The 16,958-nt window shown below is 42.2% G+C and overlaps 1 protein-coding gene and 2 long non-coding RNA genes across 5 annotated transcripts; all 3 read right to left on the bottom strand.

Moving 5' to 3' along the window:
• Positions 1-1,436: 1,436 nt before the first annotated feature.
• On the bottom strand, positions 1,437-3,903 carry LOC123515698. Its single transcript, XR_006677969.1, has 2 exons — positions 1,894-3,903; positions 1,437-1,507 (listed from the first exon to the last, which is right to left on the bottom strand). It is a non-coding gene; the product is annotated as an uncharacterized LOC123515698 (long non-coding RNA).
• A 193-nt stretch (positions 3,904-4,096) lies between these two features.
• LOC123515501 lies at positions 4,097-9,818 on the bottom strand. Its single transcript, XM_045274115.1, has 2 exons — positions 9,784-9,818; positions 4,097-5,326 (listed from the first exon to the last, which is right to left on the bottom strand). The coding sequence occupies exon 2, from the start codon at positions 5,303-5,305 to the stop codon at positions 4,673-4,675; it is 633 nt and encodes a 210-aa protein (XP_045130050.1). The 5' UTR covers positions 5,306-5,326; positions 9,784-9,818; the 3' UTR covers positions 4,097-4,672.
• A 3,224-nt stretch (positions 9,819-13,042) lies between these two features.
• On the bottom strand, positions 13,043-15,680 carry LOC123515567. 3 transcript variants are annotated; one of them, XR_006677902.1, is made up of 5 exons: positions 15,619-15,680; positions 14,802-14,959; positions 13,920-13,990; positions 13,461-13,644; positions 13,043-13,227 (listed from the first exon to the last, which is right to left on the bottom strand). It is a non-coding gene; the product is annotated as an uncharacterized LOC123515567 (long non-coding RNA). The 3 variants fall into 3 exon arrangements; XR_006677900.1 differs by having other exon boundaries at positions 13,043-13,644; XR_006677901.1 differs by lacking the exon at positions 13,920-13,990 and having other exon boundaries at positions 13,043-13,644.
• Between the last annotated feature and the right edge of the window lie 1,278 nt (positions 15,681-16,958).

The following is a 16,958-nucleotide window of genomic DNA, read 5'->3' as shown; positions in this document are numbered from 1 at the left end:
TTATTACTCGACTGTTTTTTGCGCATGGCTTCCTCGAGACATGGCATGTATTTCAAGGGTTACGCAAGGGTAAAAAGGTTGAGAAACCATATTCTCTATATGTATTTCCATTTTTCATATTAGTTTTCATTCTCTCTCTCTCTCTCTCTCTCTCTCTCTCTCTCTCTCTCTCTCTCTCTCTCATGAAGCCACTCTGACCAATAGCGTGGCTTCACATATGCGACGTCAAATCACCAGGGTAGAGGGAGACTTTATCGGGGACACTGCCAATATAAATGGTTACTACACAGCCATTTCGAAGCTTTTACACAACAAAAGCCTTACTCATTCATAAACTATTAAAGAAACTGGGGTGCCGTGACGTTAAAGCACGATCACTTGTTTGATGCTTTACATATAAAATGGCACACTGGTTCACAACACATACGAAACTGGGGTCGAAACGTCACGTTACCCAACAACTCTCACACAACTCCTTATCCCACTACCCTAACAATCCTACACGTAGCTCATGCCGAAGTTCGTGACCGCTTAGCCTACATCTGCGCCACCGCTCAGTGAGGGAAGCCGAGATACACTAAGGGAGACCCAAGAGCCACTAAAAGCACCCTTCAGCCTTGCTATCAATGCACACCAAAGCCACGAGTTATGAGCATGTGCTGCGTTCAACAAACAGGTTACAAGTTCCCATTAATAGAACACTACGCGTTATTTTACTACGGAATGGCAACTTACAATGCATATTAAGTGTTACCAAATAACCAAATTGATATTCAGAAATACACTATAAACAAGAAATACTCTATAAACAAACCGTTCCACGAAGTGCCAAGCAACACTTCCTATCATCTGAAATACATCTCGTTCATGAGAAACGGGCAAAGGTCCTTCACTACACACGGTCACACGCCAACACCACCACTGTACAGTGTACAACATACCTTCCCGACATACAACAGGAACACCACCAAACCAACACCTTACAACGAGGCAGAGGCCAGACACACTTCTCGGCGCACACACGACTCACCTCCACGATGCCAACACAAGAAATCGTCCTGATGTCCCTCACTGCTATCCGCTTCACCTCCTCCTCCTACTGCCCCCCCCTCCTCCTCCCTCCCTTGTTTGCAGTAAAGACACTTAATAACTAACTAGCCACTCTCGGTGACAAGTCCTAGCGGGTGGGCCTTGAGATAGGAGGTACCACAAAAGTATCCCTTTAGCCCAGAAATTCCCGTGAAAAGCCCACAAGGTATAAAAAAAGAAAAGAGGGTTCATGTAGGGTACGAGTCGGACATTCCAGTATACGCGGGAATGAACAGGCTGACATGCTAGCTCGGTCTGCTGCAGAGCTCGAGGGAGCGTGGAACCTCCATCGGGATCTGCAGTCATGTCTCTCACGGATTTGACGGGATTATGGAAAAAAAATCATATTAATTAAACTAATTTATTTTGAATATCACAAATTGGCCTAATACTACATGTAAGTGTGATGCAACAGCCCCTGAAAAAAGAAAAGGAAATATCCGTTAATTTGGGAGATATGACTAATTTAAGAAAAGTTCATAAAATTTGATATTTCTCGTGATTGGTAAAATATAGACTTTTGTAAATTTACATGCTGAAAGTTGATTATTTTGCAAAGTTTCTGTAAGTCTGTTTTTCTTAATTAATGTACTCAAATTTTGCAGTATTTTTTTAAAAACAAGTGATTCCGTATTGTGCGTAAAATGGTAGACATTTCAAGTGGTACCAAAAAATATATAACCTGTAATAAATATTTAGACTGACAATCTTTTAGAGAATTTCAAGTTCTACATACACAGAAAAGATGAAGAAGATTGGTTGAGAAACAAAGGAGAAAAAAACACATAAAGGTCAATAACTTACATTCGAGAAAATCGCCTCTAAAGTTGAGCGAAGATTCCCATGCTCAGTGCGCTCCTCTTTCAAGTCTTTTCTGAACATGATTGACACACTCTTCTTTCGTCACTTGATGAGCCATCCCATATGGTCCTTCACCATTGTTCATTTGTGTAAGCTCCAAAAAAGTAGAGGTATCACCATCGGATATGAAATTAACATATCTCAGATTATAATCTATGGATCTGTTCCAAATCCTTTTGGCCCCTTCAGGCTCCATTCCTCCTGAGGTGCCTTCGTAATTTTTAGAACAAGAGGCTACATGATTCATTTTCCATTGTTCGTACTGTTCAGCTGAAATCTCCCTCTTTGCTAGTTTTTTTCTTTTTTGCGTCACAAACAGAGCACACTTTACACATAGCTTCATAATCTAGAATAAGGTTTGTGTGAGCATCAACCACTGCTGCAATTCCATAATTTGACTTATAGCCTCTCTTGTGCCAGGAGCCATCGTATGTGGCATCTATGTCGAGGATACCATTTTCATCTGGATGTCTGTTCAGATTTTCAGCATAATACTGAAACACTGCTTCCTACTTCTTTTCAAAATATCATTTACATTTTCTACAGCATGTTCGTTGATGAATTTAGTGTATTTCCCATACGTAACAAAGGAAAAGTGACGCATACTCCAGATACTGCAGAGCCTCTCCACCGCAGCATAACCATGCCCCAGCAACTTGACCAAATAGATAATCATTGCTGTCAACATGAACAGACCAGTATCTCCACATTTCATTTTACCTGAGTCACCACTGTTATACACAATATGTTTGCAATTTGAGCACACTAATTTTATGATCACATCACACTGATGATGGACAAATTCAGAAGTGACATCATGTTCCTTACACTTGTTACACGTAACATGTTTTGCTATTTCCCTAATGTCACTCTTCTTGCAGATGAGATTCTCCTCCTCACTCAATTCCTCTTCTTTTTCCTTGTAAGAAAGTCTTTTTCGCTTCTCTGCGCTTGAGGTGCGGGCGGGAGGAACTGCATCCTCATTCCTTACGTCACTCGTTGCAGGCGGGACGGGTTGGACGGTGTCAGCCTGTCTGTGCGTCCTTCTTTTTGCTTCTAGTGACCTCCTAGCAGCCTCTATTTTGAGTTTCTGTGACTTACGAAGCTTGCTGTGTCTCCCCATAGTGATAACTGTGTCCAGCAGCAACGAAAAGTTATGTAAAGTGGAGTATGAAGGGGCGGATCATACATCAATTTGACATACATCTGCTCTCCTCGACAGCCCGCGAGCTACTGGTAACTGGCTGGCTGCTTAGAGAGGAGCCTGCACCCTTCCAGGGTACGATAATTTCAAAAATAAAAATCATAAAAATCATATATATCCTACAGGGAAGAGTTTATAGGACATTTCTGCGATGTAAACAAATCCATGTGCTGCGCGTGGGACATTTAAACCAATTATTAAAGCCCCGTTTAAAGCATTTCTAGTGCTCCAAACATTTTCAAACTTGAACACGATATTGCCATATGATGGTATTTATTTTAGAGACAGAAACCTCAAATGGTGATTTTTTTCGATTTTACCATGAAATCCGTGATAGGGCCCCTTAATTAAATCATCAGCGAAACTCCTGTGGCAGAGTCACTGGAACAACCTCCACTTCCACACCATCAAACCCATCCTGGGCGAGTGGGCCTCCTCCAGTCGCCCCACATGGCGAGAGGAGGTGGTCCTCGCACGCCTCAGGATGGGATGCACCCTCCCCACCCACATGCTCCCCTACATAGTCAACACCTTCCCACCACAGTGTTCCACCTGTAATGTCACCCTCTCTGTCGAACACATCCTGCTTCACTGTGTGCGTTATCGTGAGGAGAGGCGGCCCTTGGCGGCGTATTGCCAGAGTCACGGCCTCTCGTGGTCGATAGACTGATGATTTACCTGACTGAGACCAATTTAATCAGAGTTGTGATTTATGTGTATATATTATGCTATCTATTTTGCACTCTGTAAATATATGTGATATATATATATATATATATATATATATATATATATATATATATATATATATATATATATATATATATATATATCAGTCTTGCGTGATGTAATGTGAATGTTTTCCCTTCATGTGTATATGCAATACGTAGTGATGCTGTGTGATTGTGAGTTATCCCTCCCTTCCCCATGCCCTGACAAAAGGACAATAGTTTGAGATAGGTATAGGATCCCTGTATGAATGAAGCGTGTATGAAAGTAAGTGTGATTTACATAATGTTAATATTTGTATGAAAGTAAGTGTGATGTACATAATGTTAATATTTGTATGAAAGTAAGTGTGATTTACATAATGTTAATATTTGTAATGAAAAAGCTTAAAATCCCATATGGGAAATTTTGACCGTTAAAAAGCCTTTAGCATACGCCATAAAAGGGAGCAAGTCGTTTTGCAGCAAATGACACTTCGCCTCGCCGCTGCGAACGCGCCCAATGAACCAGTGGGACTGAGGCGAACCGTCCTAGACTACGTACTATTAAACCATACCGTATTTTACTGGTGGATACATGTCTATATTATTATGTTCATGGAAAATAAAATAGCATGGCTATTAACATATTTTATTGCTGTATATAGCTAGTCCGTACATTTTAAAACATGAATAAATACATGAATACAACATTATGTGGGTGGTGAATTAAAATAACTTTATTAGTCAATTAATAGGCTACATGTAAGAAAAGAATGAATAAAATACATGTATTCATGCCGTCCATACATTAGAATGGGCAGTATATTCCCGCACATTTGCGCAAAAGCATCTTTGCCAGTTCTATGTCCCTTGTCGAGGTTCTCATGTATTCTTCCCACGCATCAAATAATCTACCATGCATGCGTTTATATTTTTTTCTTTGGTACCTTGACAGTGTCCCTTCACTTATGTATTGTGCCTCCACACTGACTGTTGCTGCTTCCTCAGCCAGTAGTTTTGCTAGCAGATAGAGTGGTAGCTTAGATTTACCTGCTCTTCTATTTAAAGCACTGTGCCAGCTCTCGCAGTCATTATTCGTTCTAGTTGTGTGGAAGAATGCTGACCAAGTTTGTGGGGGGAAAGTGGTACTCAAAATCCACTGTGAGGAAATGTATTCTATTAAGTCTGCCAAGGGATTGGTAACTGCACTATCTTTCAGATAATTAAACATGGGTATAATATGCTCAGCTGGTAACATGGGGAGGGCAAACAGCTTTCTTATGTACGTGTGGGTGGGTGGGTCTTTCTGATATGAAACTTGTTGGCCAAGTTGCTGCACTTTCCGCCACACTGCTTGCGACCAGTGAAAGGTACAGCCTCGCATTCTGACGTTTGGAAATTCTTGACGTACTGCCTTCCATGCAGCTGCCTCAAAATCCATTACGAATTCTTTCACTGACAGCTGTAAAAAAAAAAAAAAAAGGATTTTATGGTCTTAAATATACACTGATAATCTTCATATCTCCGGCCACTCATTAAAATAAATAGAAGTGGAACTTGCTTGGTGAGAGTCCCGTTTGTAATAAAAGCATGTATTGAATATAATTGCACAAATGGTTGTTTTACCAGCTTAAAGGTACCATCTAGATACCAGGTTTTGGCAGTCTTTAAAAGTTCTCTCTGACGATCTGAGGCCCACATTAAATGTATTCTGGAATCCTGCTGCACCTGCCATGTTTCAAAAATCTTTGGAATATGCTCAGTGTCAATATTAAAATCTTCTAATGTGGTTGGGTGTTTAGGTCTTGTTTTCTCTCTGAATCTATTAAAACATCTTGCTAAGCTTGCTGTTGCTGGCAGTTGGGGAACTTGGTTTTCTCTTAACAAATCCTTAGCAATTTGTACTCCGGAGCTGTATGGGTTCCTTGTAGAAGATTCTTTTCCTTTACTTACAACCATGTTTTTAAGAAGAGCAGATGGATTAGCAGCATGAAGATGGGGCTGCACTCCAAATGTGAAACAATCTTTTGATTCTGTTACCTGAGCGTGGCATTTGATATGTTTATTTCGCACCACACACTGCCACTTGACATCACCATTTTTGTTGGTTCGTATTTTATTGTAAGAATATCCGTCTGATGAAATAAGTTGGCAAGCCCTCGCTTGCTCTTGCCCTTGGCGTAGGTTACAGGAACTTCCTGAGACACAGCTGCAACTGGGGCTGTATCAGAGAGGATAGACTCATGGAGGACCTCTCTTTGGTTTAGGTTGGGCAAATCGTCATCAGAGGAACCATACAGAGAAGAAACAAGTGATGTAGGCACGAGTGGTGAAGGCGGTGAAGCAGACAGGTCGAGTGGTGAAGACGGTGAAGCAGGCAGGCCGAGTGGTGAAGACGGTGAAGCAGGCAGGTCGAGTGGTGAAGACGGTGAAGCAGGCAGGTCGAGTGGTGAAGACGGTGAAGCAGGCAGGTCGAGTGGTGAAGACGGTGAAGCAGGCAGGCCGAGTGGTGAAGACGGTGAAGCAGGCAGGTCGAGTGGTGAAGACGGTGAAGCAGGCAGGTCGAGTGGTGAAGACGGTGAAGCAGGCAGGTCGAGTGGTGAAGACGGTGAAGGCAGTGGTGACATACAAAATATGCACATCCAGTCTATCTCTTCCTTCTCTAATAGCCTGTCTATATTCTGCCTGGCTCACCCCACTTCCGCATGTCCTGTGTTGCCAACGCTCACACCTAGGGCACAGCAGAGCTTGCTGCCTCTCTAACTTCCATGCTGCAAGAAATGCACGGGTAGTCAACAGTAGCCTTCTTTCTCTGATATCTTTTAGTTGCCATGGCTGGGAACAGACTAACAAAAAGTTAAAACTGAATCAATCAGGAAAACACTCAACAACAACAACAAACTTAAACAAAGCGGTCCATGAGACAAACAAGCAAAACAATCAAATTCATAATACATGTGAATCACCATTATTATGCTAACATGGAAACAAATGTAATTATCTAAATTAATATTAATATTCGTATCGAAATGTAAAAGTTGGAGAAATGTACTGCGAACTGTCCCAAACATTTGCTGCGAACTGTCATTTCCGCTTCTGACCGTACGTGAGGCGAAGTGTCATTTGCTACGAACCGTCTTGCTCCCCCATAAAACACCACTAAACGCCACATATTTACCCATCACAGGCACGGAACACACTTCAAACACAACGAAACATTTATAGAAACCATAAAAACATACCATGGAAGCGTAATATTACCGTCAGGAAATATTCGAAAAAAGTATTTGACCGAACTGGCTGGTGACGGAAGGGTGAGGGCGGGGGCAGGGTGATGGCTAGGGGACCGTCGGGGGGGAGGCGGACCGGAGGCAACACCGGCGGCGGGACATACATATATAGCCTTTATCATCTCACCAAACAAAAATTAAGCCACAGAGAAATTTTGACCCTGGGATATGAAAATGGTAGACTGGTGGCTACAGTATGACACATGTTTGGCCTATGGTAAGTGAAGGAAACAAATATCAGAGGATAATACAGACGCCTTGCTCTTTTTGATGGTCCTTTTACCATTACTTTAAAATATTTCTATACTCTTTTCACTCTCAAATGTAAAGAAAACCTAACATTAAGTGAATAGCCTTATAAATACCTTTAATAGACGAAGATTAGGCAGTGTGGTGAAGGCTCCCACTGGTTTCCTTTCTGATTGCGGTTTGGAGCTGGTGCTTAGTGTTTGGTGCTCCTTGAAAACTATCGGTAATATAGCAACACTTCACTTTACGTGTGTGTGTGTGTGTGTGTGTGTGTGTTTCTTTGGGTGTGGGCTGTGGGTGTGTATGGGTCAGTATAGCCACCACTGTTCTCACCACCACCGCTACAAGATTACTGCCGCAGCAGAAGGTTGTCTGTGAAGACAGTACGCATGTATATATGTTTATAATAAATATCTCTTACTAAATCTCTTATTAATGATACACTATACTTATACAAATACAACATGTCGATTTATTGGTTATTGTGACATCTTTCTCTTCGTTATCCTGTCCAGCTTTTGTTATTTGTCAAAGCAGGAAATATCAAATTGTATCTTGTTGTACAGCGAGTGTTGGCAACTCCCACGAAAAACAAGGTGCTTAAAAGGCAGACTATAGTATTTCTCTCATTTTCTATTTCTACCGCCTGATATACGAGTATTTCTGACATAAACCAGGGTGAAAGGATACTAAGTTGAGGTATATAGACATTTTTCTATCTACATAAACATCTATCTTGTTAATTATACACGAATTCATTGACTTATCTATCTGCCTACCTATCCATCTATGTTTGTTTATCCAACTGTCCATATCCGTATCTATCAACCCATCAAATTACCAGCTTATCCATCTATCTTCACACAAGCATTTAAATACCACCACCTCCACTACCACCACCACCACCACCACAACCACCATTGCAAGTTCCCGCACCTGCCCACCATCGCCCTCATGAACAGGAGTGTGTCAGTGATACGTAGGCGAGGGACACAACGGCTCCACCAATTGCATTGCCAACCTTCACCTACTGTTTCGTGTCAACCAGAGGGTTCCTGACGACACATCCCTCTCGACCCACACGCTTTCGGACCAACGAACCACGGGCGTGGGCGTGGGTGGAGGCGTGGGTGAGATATACGTGGTGTCAGGCGCTTATCCGATTCCCTTTGCCTCTGTCGTCTTCATTGGTTCTCTACACACTTGTCAGGTCGCTACACGTGTACACTCGCGTACGGCAACACGCGCCTGGCCTCCTACGGTACACTTCTTAGCGCCTTCGTACCGCGCGGTGCTTTTTTGTGCCAAGGACCGGAGCCGTTAGTCAACCAGCCAATCAGTCAGTCAGTCAATCAATCAGCCAGGCAGTCAGTCAGTGTGTCAGTCATTCAGTCAGGTATTCAGTCAATCAGCCAAACAGTCACTCAGCTAGACAGTCAGTCAGTCAGACAGTCAGTGACTGAGTTATACAGTCACTCAATCATTAAGTCAGTGAATCAGTCAGTCTCTCCATCAGTCAGTCAGTGAATCTATTAGTTAGACAGGCAAGCTATCTGTCAGTCCATCAATCTATCAGCCAGTCAGTCAATCAATATTCACGATGCAAAATAAGCAAACACACCACCAATAGTTACCACCACAATCACCACCACCACCACCACCATTACACAACACAGAGACAGACACACACACACACACACACACACACACACACGGCCCGGTAGCTCAGTGGTTAGAGCGCTGGCTTCACAAGCCAGATGACCGGGGTTCGATTCCCCGGCCGGGTGGAGATATTTGGGTGTCTCTCCTTTCACGTGTAGCCCCTGTTCACCTAGCAGTGAGTAGGTACGGGATGTAAATCGAGGAGTTGTGACCTTGTTGTCCCGGTGTGTGGTGTGTGCCTGGTCTCAGACCTATCCCAAGATCGGAAATAATGAGCTCTGAGCTCGTTCCGTAGGGTAACGTCTGGCTGTCTCGTCAGAGACTACAGCAGATCACACACACACACACACACACACACAGCTCGACCGTGTGGACGTGTCATAAAACCTACAGTACACAACCACCCTCCCCACGCATTATAAGTACCATACGCCTAATTAACTACCCTCCATCAACTAATTGTCGACACGTGACTCCTTCAATGCACTACACACCTCCCTAGTACAGCCTGTCCACCCCGTCACTGCCCCATCTCCGTCCCATCACTTATGACACTGTGGCACCATTATTTAACTACCCTTCACTATCCACTCACTCCCACACGTCACGTCACCCCTTCAGTGCATTATTATACAGCTTTTTAGTAAATTATCCGCCCCATTACCATCCCATCACTGTCCCATCATGTTCCTGCCCTCCACTCTATTAACAGACTCACCCTTTCACTGAGCAGGTGGAGCTGGTGGACTAGGTGGGGCAAGTGGGGCGGTCACCGTGTTCCCAGGTCTCGTGTCTGGTGATGAAATGGACGTATGGTCACTGATGGCGATGGTGGTGGTGGTGATGGGCAGTTGCCAAATGAAAATAATCTACATCACCAGATCCACCTTGAAAAGTCGCTAAAAAGTCGCTAAATCATCGTTGTAATTACTACAAATGTTCTTAAACGAAGTAAGGGGCTTGACTTACACATAGGCTAATCAGTAGACGACGGTCTCGTTGATTAACATAGAACGTTTATCCCTGTCAGTAACACAAAGCAAACTTGTCTCGGGAGCCTTGCGCTTCCCCACCCACTCATCACTCGCCTTTTAAATCCGATTGATGTTTAATTGATTGACTGGTAAGTTTATTGTTGTAGCAGTGTATACACCATCGAACTGTTGTTTATTTACGAATGATTGAACCTATCAAATTACCAGCTTATCTATCTATCTATCTACACACAAGCATATAGGTATCTCCACCAGCACCGCCAACAGCCACACATACTCACCTTCCACATCATGAACGGGAGCGTGTCAGTTTACAAAATATCTACTAGTATTTCCATGCAACTATATTGTGGCATCATATCACCTCAGACGCTGTGGCGCCATGCAACAAATTGTTGACTAATTTCACTTCACTTGCAAACCAGATAATGTTTTGCATCTCTTTCAACTGATAGCAAAACAGGTCGATACATTATGCATTTTATTACATCAAGATATATTGTGTTGCCATTACAAATATATAGGAGTATCATTCACAACATATCGTCATATCAATAGGTATGAAAAATAGATACAAGTAACAAAAACTGCACCACGTTACAACACATTGGCCAGACACTTACGTTAAGTATTGCATTGAAAGACTCACAAAACATCACCTTGGGAAACATGTAACAATACTTTTGTGCTTCACAACAGAAAACAAAAAAAAGACACTTTTGTGATCTTTCTTCGAGACACACAATAAGGAACAGGTTGTTGTGATCACTACAGACACAGCCACGTCTACATCACACCTTGCAATAGTGTGAGTGACAACCACTACTACTACTACTACTACTACTACTACTACTACTACTACTACTACTACCACCCTTAACAACTACTACTTGATACTAATTTACTGTCATGGCTTGGTAGTAAGACACACCGCAACGCAAAGCTGTTGATGTGTGACTAGCCAGCATACTCGCTACACTTCCTCACTAAGAAGATAGCGTCTCCTAACAAGGAACGTTATCTTCATTCACTAAGCGTTTCTCCATGCATGGTGAATTCCAGTATGGAGTGAACACGTTGGTCATTTGCTCCTTAAGGCATAAACGATCATGATGGGTGACAGGAATGATGAGGGATGAGCAGAGGACTCGTGTCACAAGAGGATTTTTTTTTCATGTAGGAAGAGCGCCAGCCAATGGCAAGAAACAAAGAAAATATTAAAATAAAAGGCCCACTTGAGTGCTGGCTCTCTAAAAAGTGGAAAAGCATCAGCCAGAACAAGGGAGCAAATGCCTTGACATCTCTCTCTTAAAAGAAGACAAGTCGTAGGAATTCGGAAATACAGATGCAGGTAGGGAGTTCCAGATTTTACCAATGAAAAGGATGAATGATTGAGAGTACTGGTTAACTCTTGCCTTGGAAAGTTGGACAGAATAGGGATGAGAAGAAGAAGAAAGTCTTGTACAGCGAGGCTGCAGGACGAGGGAAGGCATGCAGTTACCAAGATCTGTAGAACAGTTAGCATGAAAATACCGATGAAAGGGAGAAAGATGCAACATTTCGGCGGTGAAAAGAGGCTGAAGACATTTAGTCAGAGGAGGGGAGTTGATGAGACGAAAAGCTTTTAATTCCGACCTATCTAGTTAAACTGTGACTGAAACCCCCAAACATGCGAAGAGTTCTCCATACACGTGAAGATATACAGAGTAAGCAATTGGAGGGGCAAGAAAAACTGGTGGAGATGCCTCAGAACGCGTAACTTCAAAAAAGCTGTTTTAGCAAGAGATGAGATGTGAAGTTTCTAGTTAAGATTATGAGTAAAGGACAGAACAAGGATATTCATTGTGGAAGAGGGAGACAGTTGAGTGTCACTGAAGAAGAGGGGGATACCTGTCTGAGAGGTTGTGTCGAGTTGATAGATGGAAAAATTGAGTTTTTGAGGCATTGAAAACTACTAGATTTTCTCTGCCCCAATCGGATATCTTAGAAAGATCAGAAGTCAGGCGTTCTTTGGCGTCCCTGCGTGATCAATTGACTTCCTGACGGGTTGGTCGTCTCTGAAAGGACGTGGAAAGATGTAGGGTGGTACCATCAGCGTAGGAGTAGATAGGACAACAAGTTTGGTTAATTAATGAATAATAGAAAGAGAGGGTGACAAGACAGAACCCTGAGGACCTCCATTATTAATAAATTTAGGAGAAGAACAGTGGCCGCCTACCACAACACCAACAGAACAGTCAGAAAGGAAACTTAAGATAAAGTTGCAGAGAAAAGTATAGAAGCCGTATGAGGGCAGTTTGGAAATCAAAGCTTTATGCCAGACTCTATCAAAAGCCTTTGATATATCTAACGCTACAGCAAAACTTTCACCGAAATCTCTAAAAGAGGTTACTTTCCTCTCTTGGTCTACACTCTCCTCTTTTAAATTCTCTATGCATATGTACACGGTATATTCCTATCACAATGCTTCTATCACAACTTCTACATATCACGGTTTTCTGCTGGTATACATAAGGCATGGCAAAAAGCCATACCCACTTCACAACTACAACTGTCTACAAAATCTACAAATTTATCCACCCAATCTACAAATGATCAATGAAATACACTACACCAGTAATGAAGATTTGTGGCCAACCTTCAGAACTTCATTGGTACGTCTCCAAGAATCACTCTCTTGTTCCTCTTCTTCTTCCTCCTCCTCTGCCTCCTCTTGTTCCTTTGGCTACACCGGCAGTAGCAGTCTGGTGTCTGTTGTACGTCTTGCACGCTCACTCCAAACACTTCCCTCACTTCTTTGGCGTTAGTAGTACTGATTCCTGGAACAAGAGATGGAACAACTTTGAAATGGCGTCAACATTAATAAGTCCTGAAATAAAAAAAATAAGTACAAAATCTTTTAAAATGAGACATGTGGAGATAAAAGTGTAATGTGCAAACCACAATACTCACATCATGGTCACTCAACACTTTATTCTGGGCTTGCTTCAGTGTAGTCATACAACTGTGGGAAGAATGTAATGCCGTCCCGTTCAATAGTGCATGCAGCCGCTCGCTCCCTCCTCCCGTCCTCCTCAATGCCTGTTGTCTTGTGGTACACCGGCTGGGTTGGGGTAGCTTGCGTGGATGATAACACGTCGACGCATCTTCAGGAACCCGACAAACATCTGTACACTTAAAATGTTGCAGGTGAGATGAAAAAAAAAAAATGTATAAAGTATGAGTCGGCTAACTTTACAGTAATGGAATATTCTCAGTGTGTCAAGAACAATTTAGAATTGTTTAAAGTTTGGTAGAATCTCACCCACTGCTTAATTACGCCATCTTTGCCACAGCACAGCCACAACACATCCAGAGCAAGACAACACAGTATAAAGAAGTGAAAAACTATTTGACTTACCCCAACAGCTAGGCAAAGAACCACAAGGGAGCCCAGCACAACACCCACCACCATGCCAGCTTGGGGACTTGACACTTCAATGACCGCCTTCTCATGACCGTTGCTGCTGCTGGGCGGATCGAACACTACTGAAGGGATGGTCCACAGGGAGAGGATCTGGGCGACTCCACGCACTCGTCAACGTCTCAGGGTGGAGAATTACGCTCTCAGAAACACAGATTTATTACAACTTAAGGATAGATTTACACGAATTCCAGGAACACATATTCAACAATACGTTGAGGAAAACTACAAAAATTATATCAGTACTCATGACAAATACATATGGCAAGATGAAATTATACTTAATCATAAAGAACAACCTATTCTTAAATCGCTGATCTTAGTAATACTCGTGAGACAAAATGCATGTTCATGTATGCCAACAATAACAAAAGTACCCTTGAATACCACACTAACTTCTTTAGGCTGCTGCTAAATGAAGAGGTGAAGGAATGACAAGTTTAAGAAGACAGACCGTAGAGTGACATCTGAGGGTGGAGAATTACACTCTCAGAAGCAGATTTATTAGAACTTAAGGATAAAGCTTAAAAAAGATGGGGTAACGAGAGACATACACGTATTTCAGGAACACATATTCAGCGATACGATAAGGAAAACTACAAAAATTATGTCAGTACTAATAAGAAAAGCATATGGCAAGATGTTGCACGAGGGTGGCGTGAAAGAATAAGTCAATGTTCAGATCCATCACTTCGCCCCGACAGAGCCATGCTACTGGTGGGTAAGCCTTGCCCCATGTCACCTCATCAAACAGAGCAGGTCAGAATATATGCAAGAAGGGACAGGCATGGGAACCTGCTGACGTAAAGTGTCGTGACTTGACACTACTATCCTCACTCAAAGAACGGTAGTAAGTACTAGTAGTAGTAGTAGTAGTAGTAGTAGTAGTAGTAGTAGTAGTAGTAGTAGTAGTAGTAGTAGTAGAGTAGTAGTAGTAGTAGTAGTAGTAGTAGTAGTAGTAGTAGTAGTAGTAGTAGTAGTAGTAGTAGTAGTAGTAGTAGTAGTAGTAGTAGTAGAGAAGAAGAACGAAGAAGAAGAAGAGAGAGAGAGAGAGAGAGAGAGAGAGAGAGAGAGAGAGAGAGAGAGAGAGAGAGAGAGAGAGAGAGAGAGAGAGACAGAGAGAGAGAGAGAGAGAGAGAGAGAGAGAGAGAGAGAGAGAGAGAGAGAGAGAGAGAGAGAGAGAGAGAGAGAGAGAGAGAGAGAGAGAGAGACCAAACAAATCTTAACAAAACAACAACAACAACAACAACAACAACAACAACAACAACCACAACTTACTTTACTCCTATATCCAGGGCAGAACACGGAGATACAGGCTTGCCAGACTTTAATGAACAGCTGCGGGCAGTCAGTGTGGTGCAAGGTGTAGGTAATCTGCGTTGTGAATTGACCACCCACAGCCTTCGCTACGCCCACCTCATTCTGCCTGTCGTCACCTAGGAACGAAGCGGGTAATCAATGATGAAGAACACTTGTTATAAAAGCCCACTGACATTGAGCTAGCCTCTTGAGGGCCTCAAAACATACTCAAAAATCCTTCTATAGGCCCAATTCAATCTTACACACACCCAAAAACATCCCAAAACACACAAAAAAAAAAAACACAGAACAGATAAAAATACCTCCAAACTAACTAGAAAAACCCAATATTTACTGAAATAACCATCACACACACCCAAAAGACACCCCCCCACAACTTATAACACTCAAAATAAACCCAAACCACGCTCAGAACACCAACCAACCCCTCAAAGTTCTCCCAAACCACACTCAAAACATGCTAATACTCACACACACCTCAATCCACACTCTCAAAATACGTAAAATATACCTAAACGATCTAACACACACTGAAAACACACGAAATGAACCCCAAAGCATACTTATAACACACCTCAATCCACACTCTCAAAATACGTAAAACATACCTAAAAGATCTAACACACACTGAAAACACACGAAATGAACCCCAAAGCATACTTATAACACTCCAAACAGCCTGTAACACTAATGAACAAGCTTAAAATACCCCAAATCTATCCCAAAACCAACTGTATCCATTATAAAGAACGTTAGGATTAAAAGGGACACTTACCTAAATATTACACCTTGGCTTCTTCTCCTATTCCACCTTTATTTCTCATTTCTTCTTCATCCTTCTTCATTGTTACTCCTTCTTCTTCCTCCTACTCCTTCCATTCACACATCTGGGCCTAGAAACACATCAAAACACTAGATATTAGTCAAAATATTCAGGAAATGGAGGGTGACTTAAGTATTGTGGCTTTGCTGCTGCTCCTCTTCCTTCTCCCTTTCTCCTCTCTTCCTCCTTATCTTCCTTTATTTCTCCTTTCTTCCTCCTTCTGCTACAATTATCTACACACCTGAACCTAGAAATCCACGAAATTACGTAGAAATCACTAGATATTAGGCAAAATATCGACGAACTGCGGATTTGGAAAAGTGGCGCCACCCTGGGGCTATGGTGACTCACTACCTGGCCTGTGGTCATCCGAGAGAACGGGAACGGGGGTGACTCGGCTAAATTACGTAAATAATTTGATTTCAAAAATGACTTTTAGAAAAAACGAAGCCAAGGCCAAATGCTTGTTATTTTATGACGTGATAAATAATTAAACTAATTTTCAAAATATCAAAATATCTCCAGCGTAACTGGTTTTTAAAAAAGCTCTAAATTAAGTACGTTAAAAGTACAAAACCTTCTAACCCACAAATCTCTTAAAACGTCCTGTAAAGTCAAGCCATTTTCACTTGGCGTGTATTTTATCACATTTCAGGGAGTCTGAGCTATCTTTTAGGACATTCTACAGCATGTTAGACCGAGAAGCAGAAACGTGAGTAAATAAAATAAAGAAAAATAAGAGCTTTTTACAACAGCACCAAACACCATTTCAAAGTCCACATATTTCACTCAATAGATTGATTTCACACTTAAAAGAGTACAACCGATATTTTGACACCATAATGGCTCAGTTATACCTTGAAATGAAAAAGCTCAAAATCCCATATGGGAAATTTTGACCGTTAAAAAGCCTTTAGCATACGCCATAAAACACCACTAAACGCCACATATTTACCCATCACAGGCACGGAACACACTTCAAACACAACGAAACATTTATAGAAACCATAAAAACATACCATGGAAGCGTAATATTACCGTCAGGAAATATTCGAAAAAAGTATTTGACCCAACTGGCTGGTGACAGGAGGGTGAGGGCGGGGCCGCGGGGGTCGGGTTATGGATAGGGGACCGTCGGGGGGGGAGGCGGACCGGAGGCAACACCGGCGGCGGGACATACATATATAGCCTTTATCATCTCACCAAACAAAAATTAAGCCACAGAGAAATTTTGACCCTGGGATATGAAAATAGTAGACTGGTGGCTGCAGTGTAACACATGTTTGGCCTAT

The sequence above is a fragment of the Portunus trituberculatus genome, chromosome 39 (assembly GCF_017591435.1).
Source record: "Portunus trituberculatus isolate SZX2019 chromosome 39, ASM1759143v1, whole genome shotgun sequence".
Taxonomy (NCBI): domain Eukaryota; kingdom Metazoa; phylum Arthropoda; class Malacostraca; order Decapoda; family Portunidae; genus Portunus; species Portunus trituberculatus.
The sequence above is the reverse complement of the archived record's forward strand: the minus strand, read 5'-3'. Positions and strand labels throughout refer to the sequence as shown.

Coding starts and splice junctions, on each gene's coding strand:
- LOC123515501 (XM_045274115.1), bottom strand. CDS start 5,305: ATGGATTTTGAGGCAGCTGCATGGAAGGCAGTACGTCAAGAATTTCCA.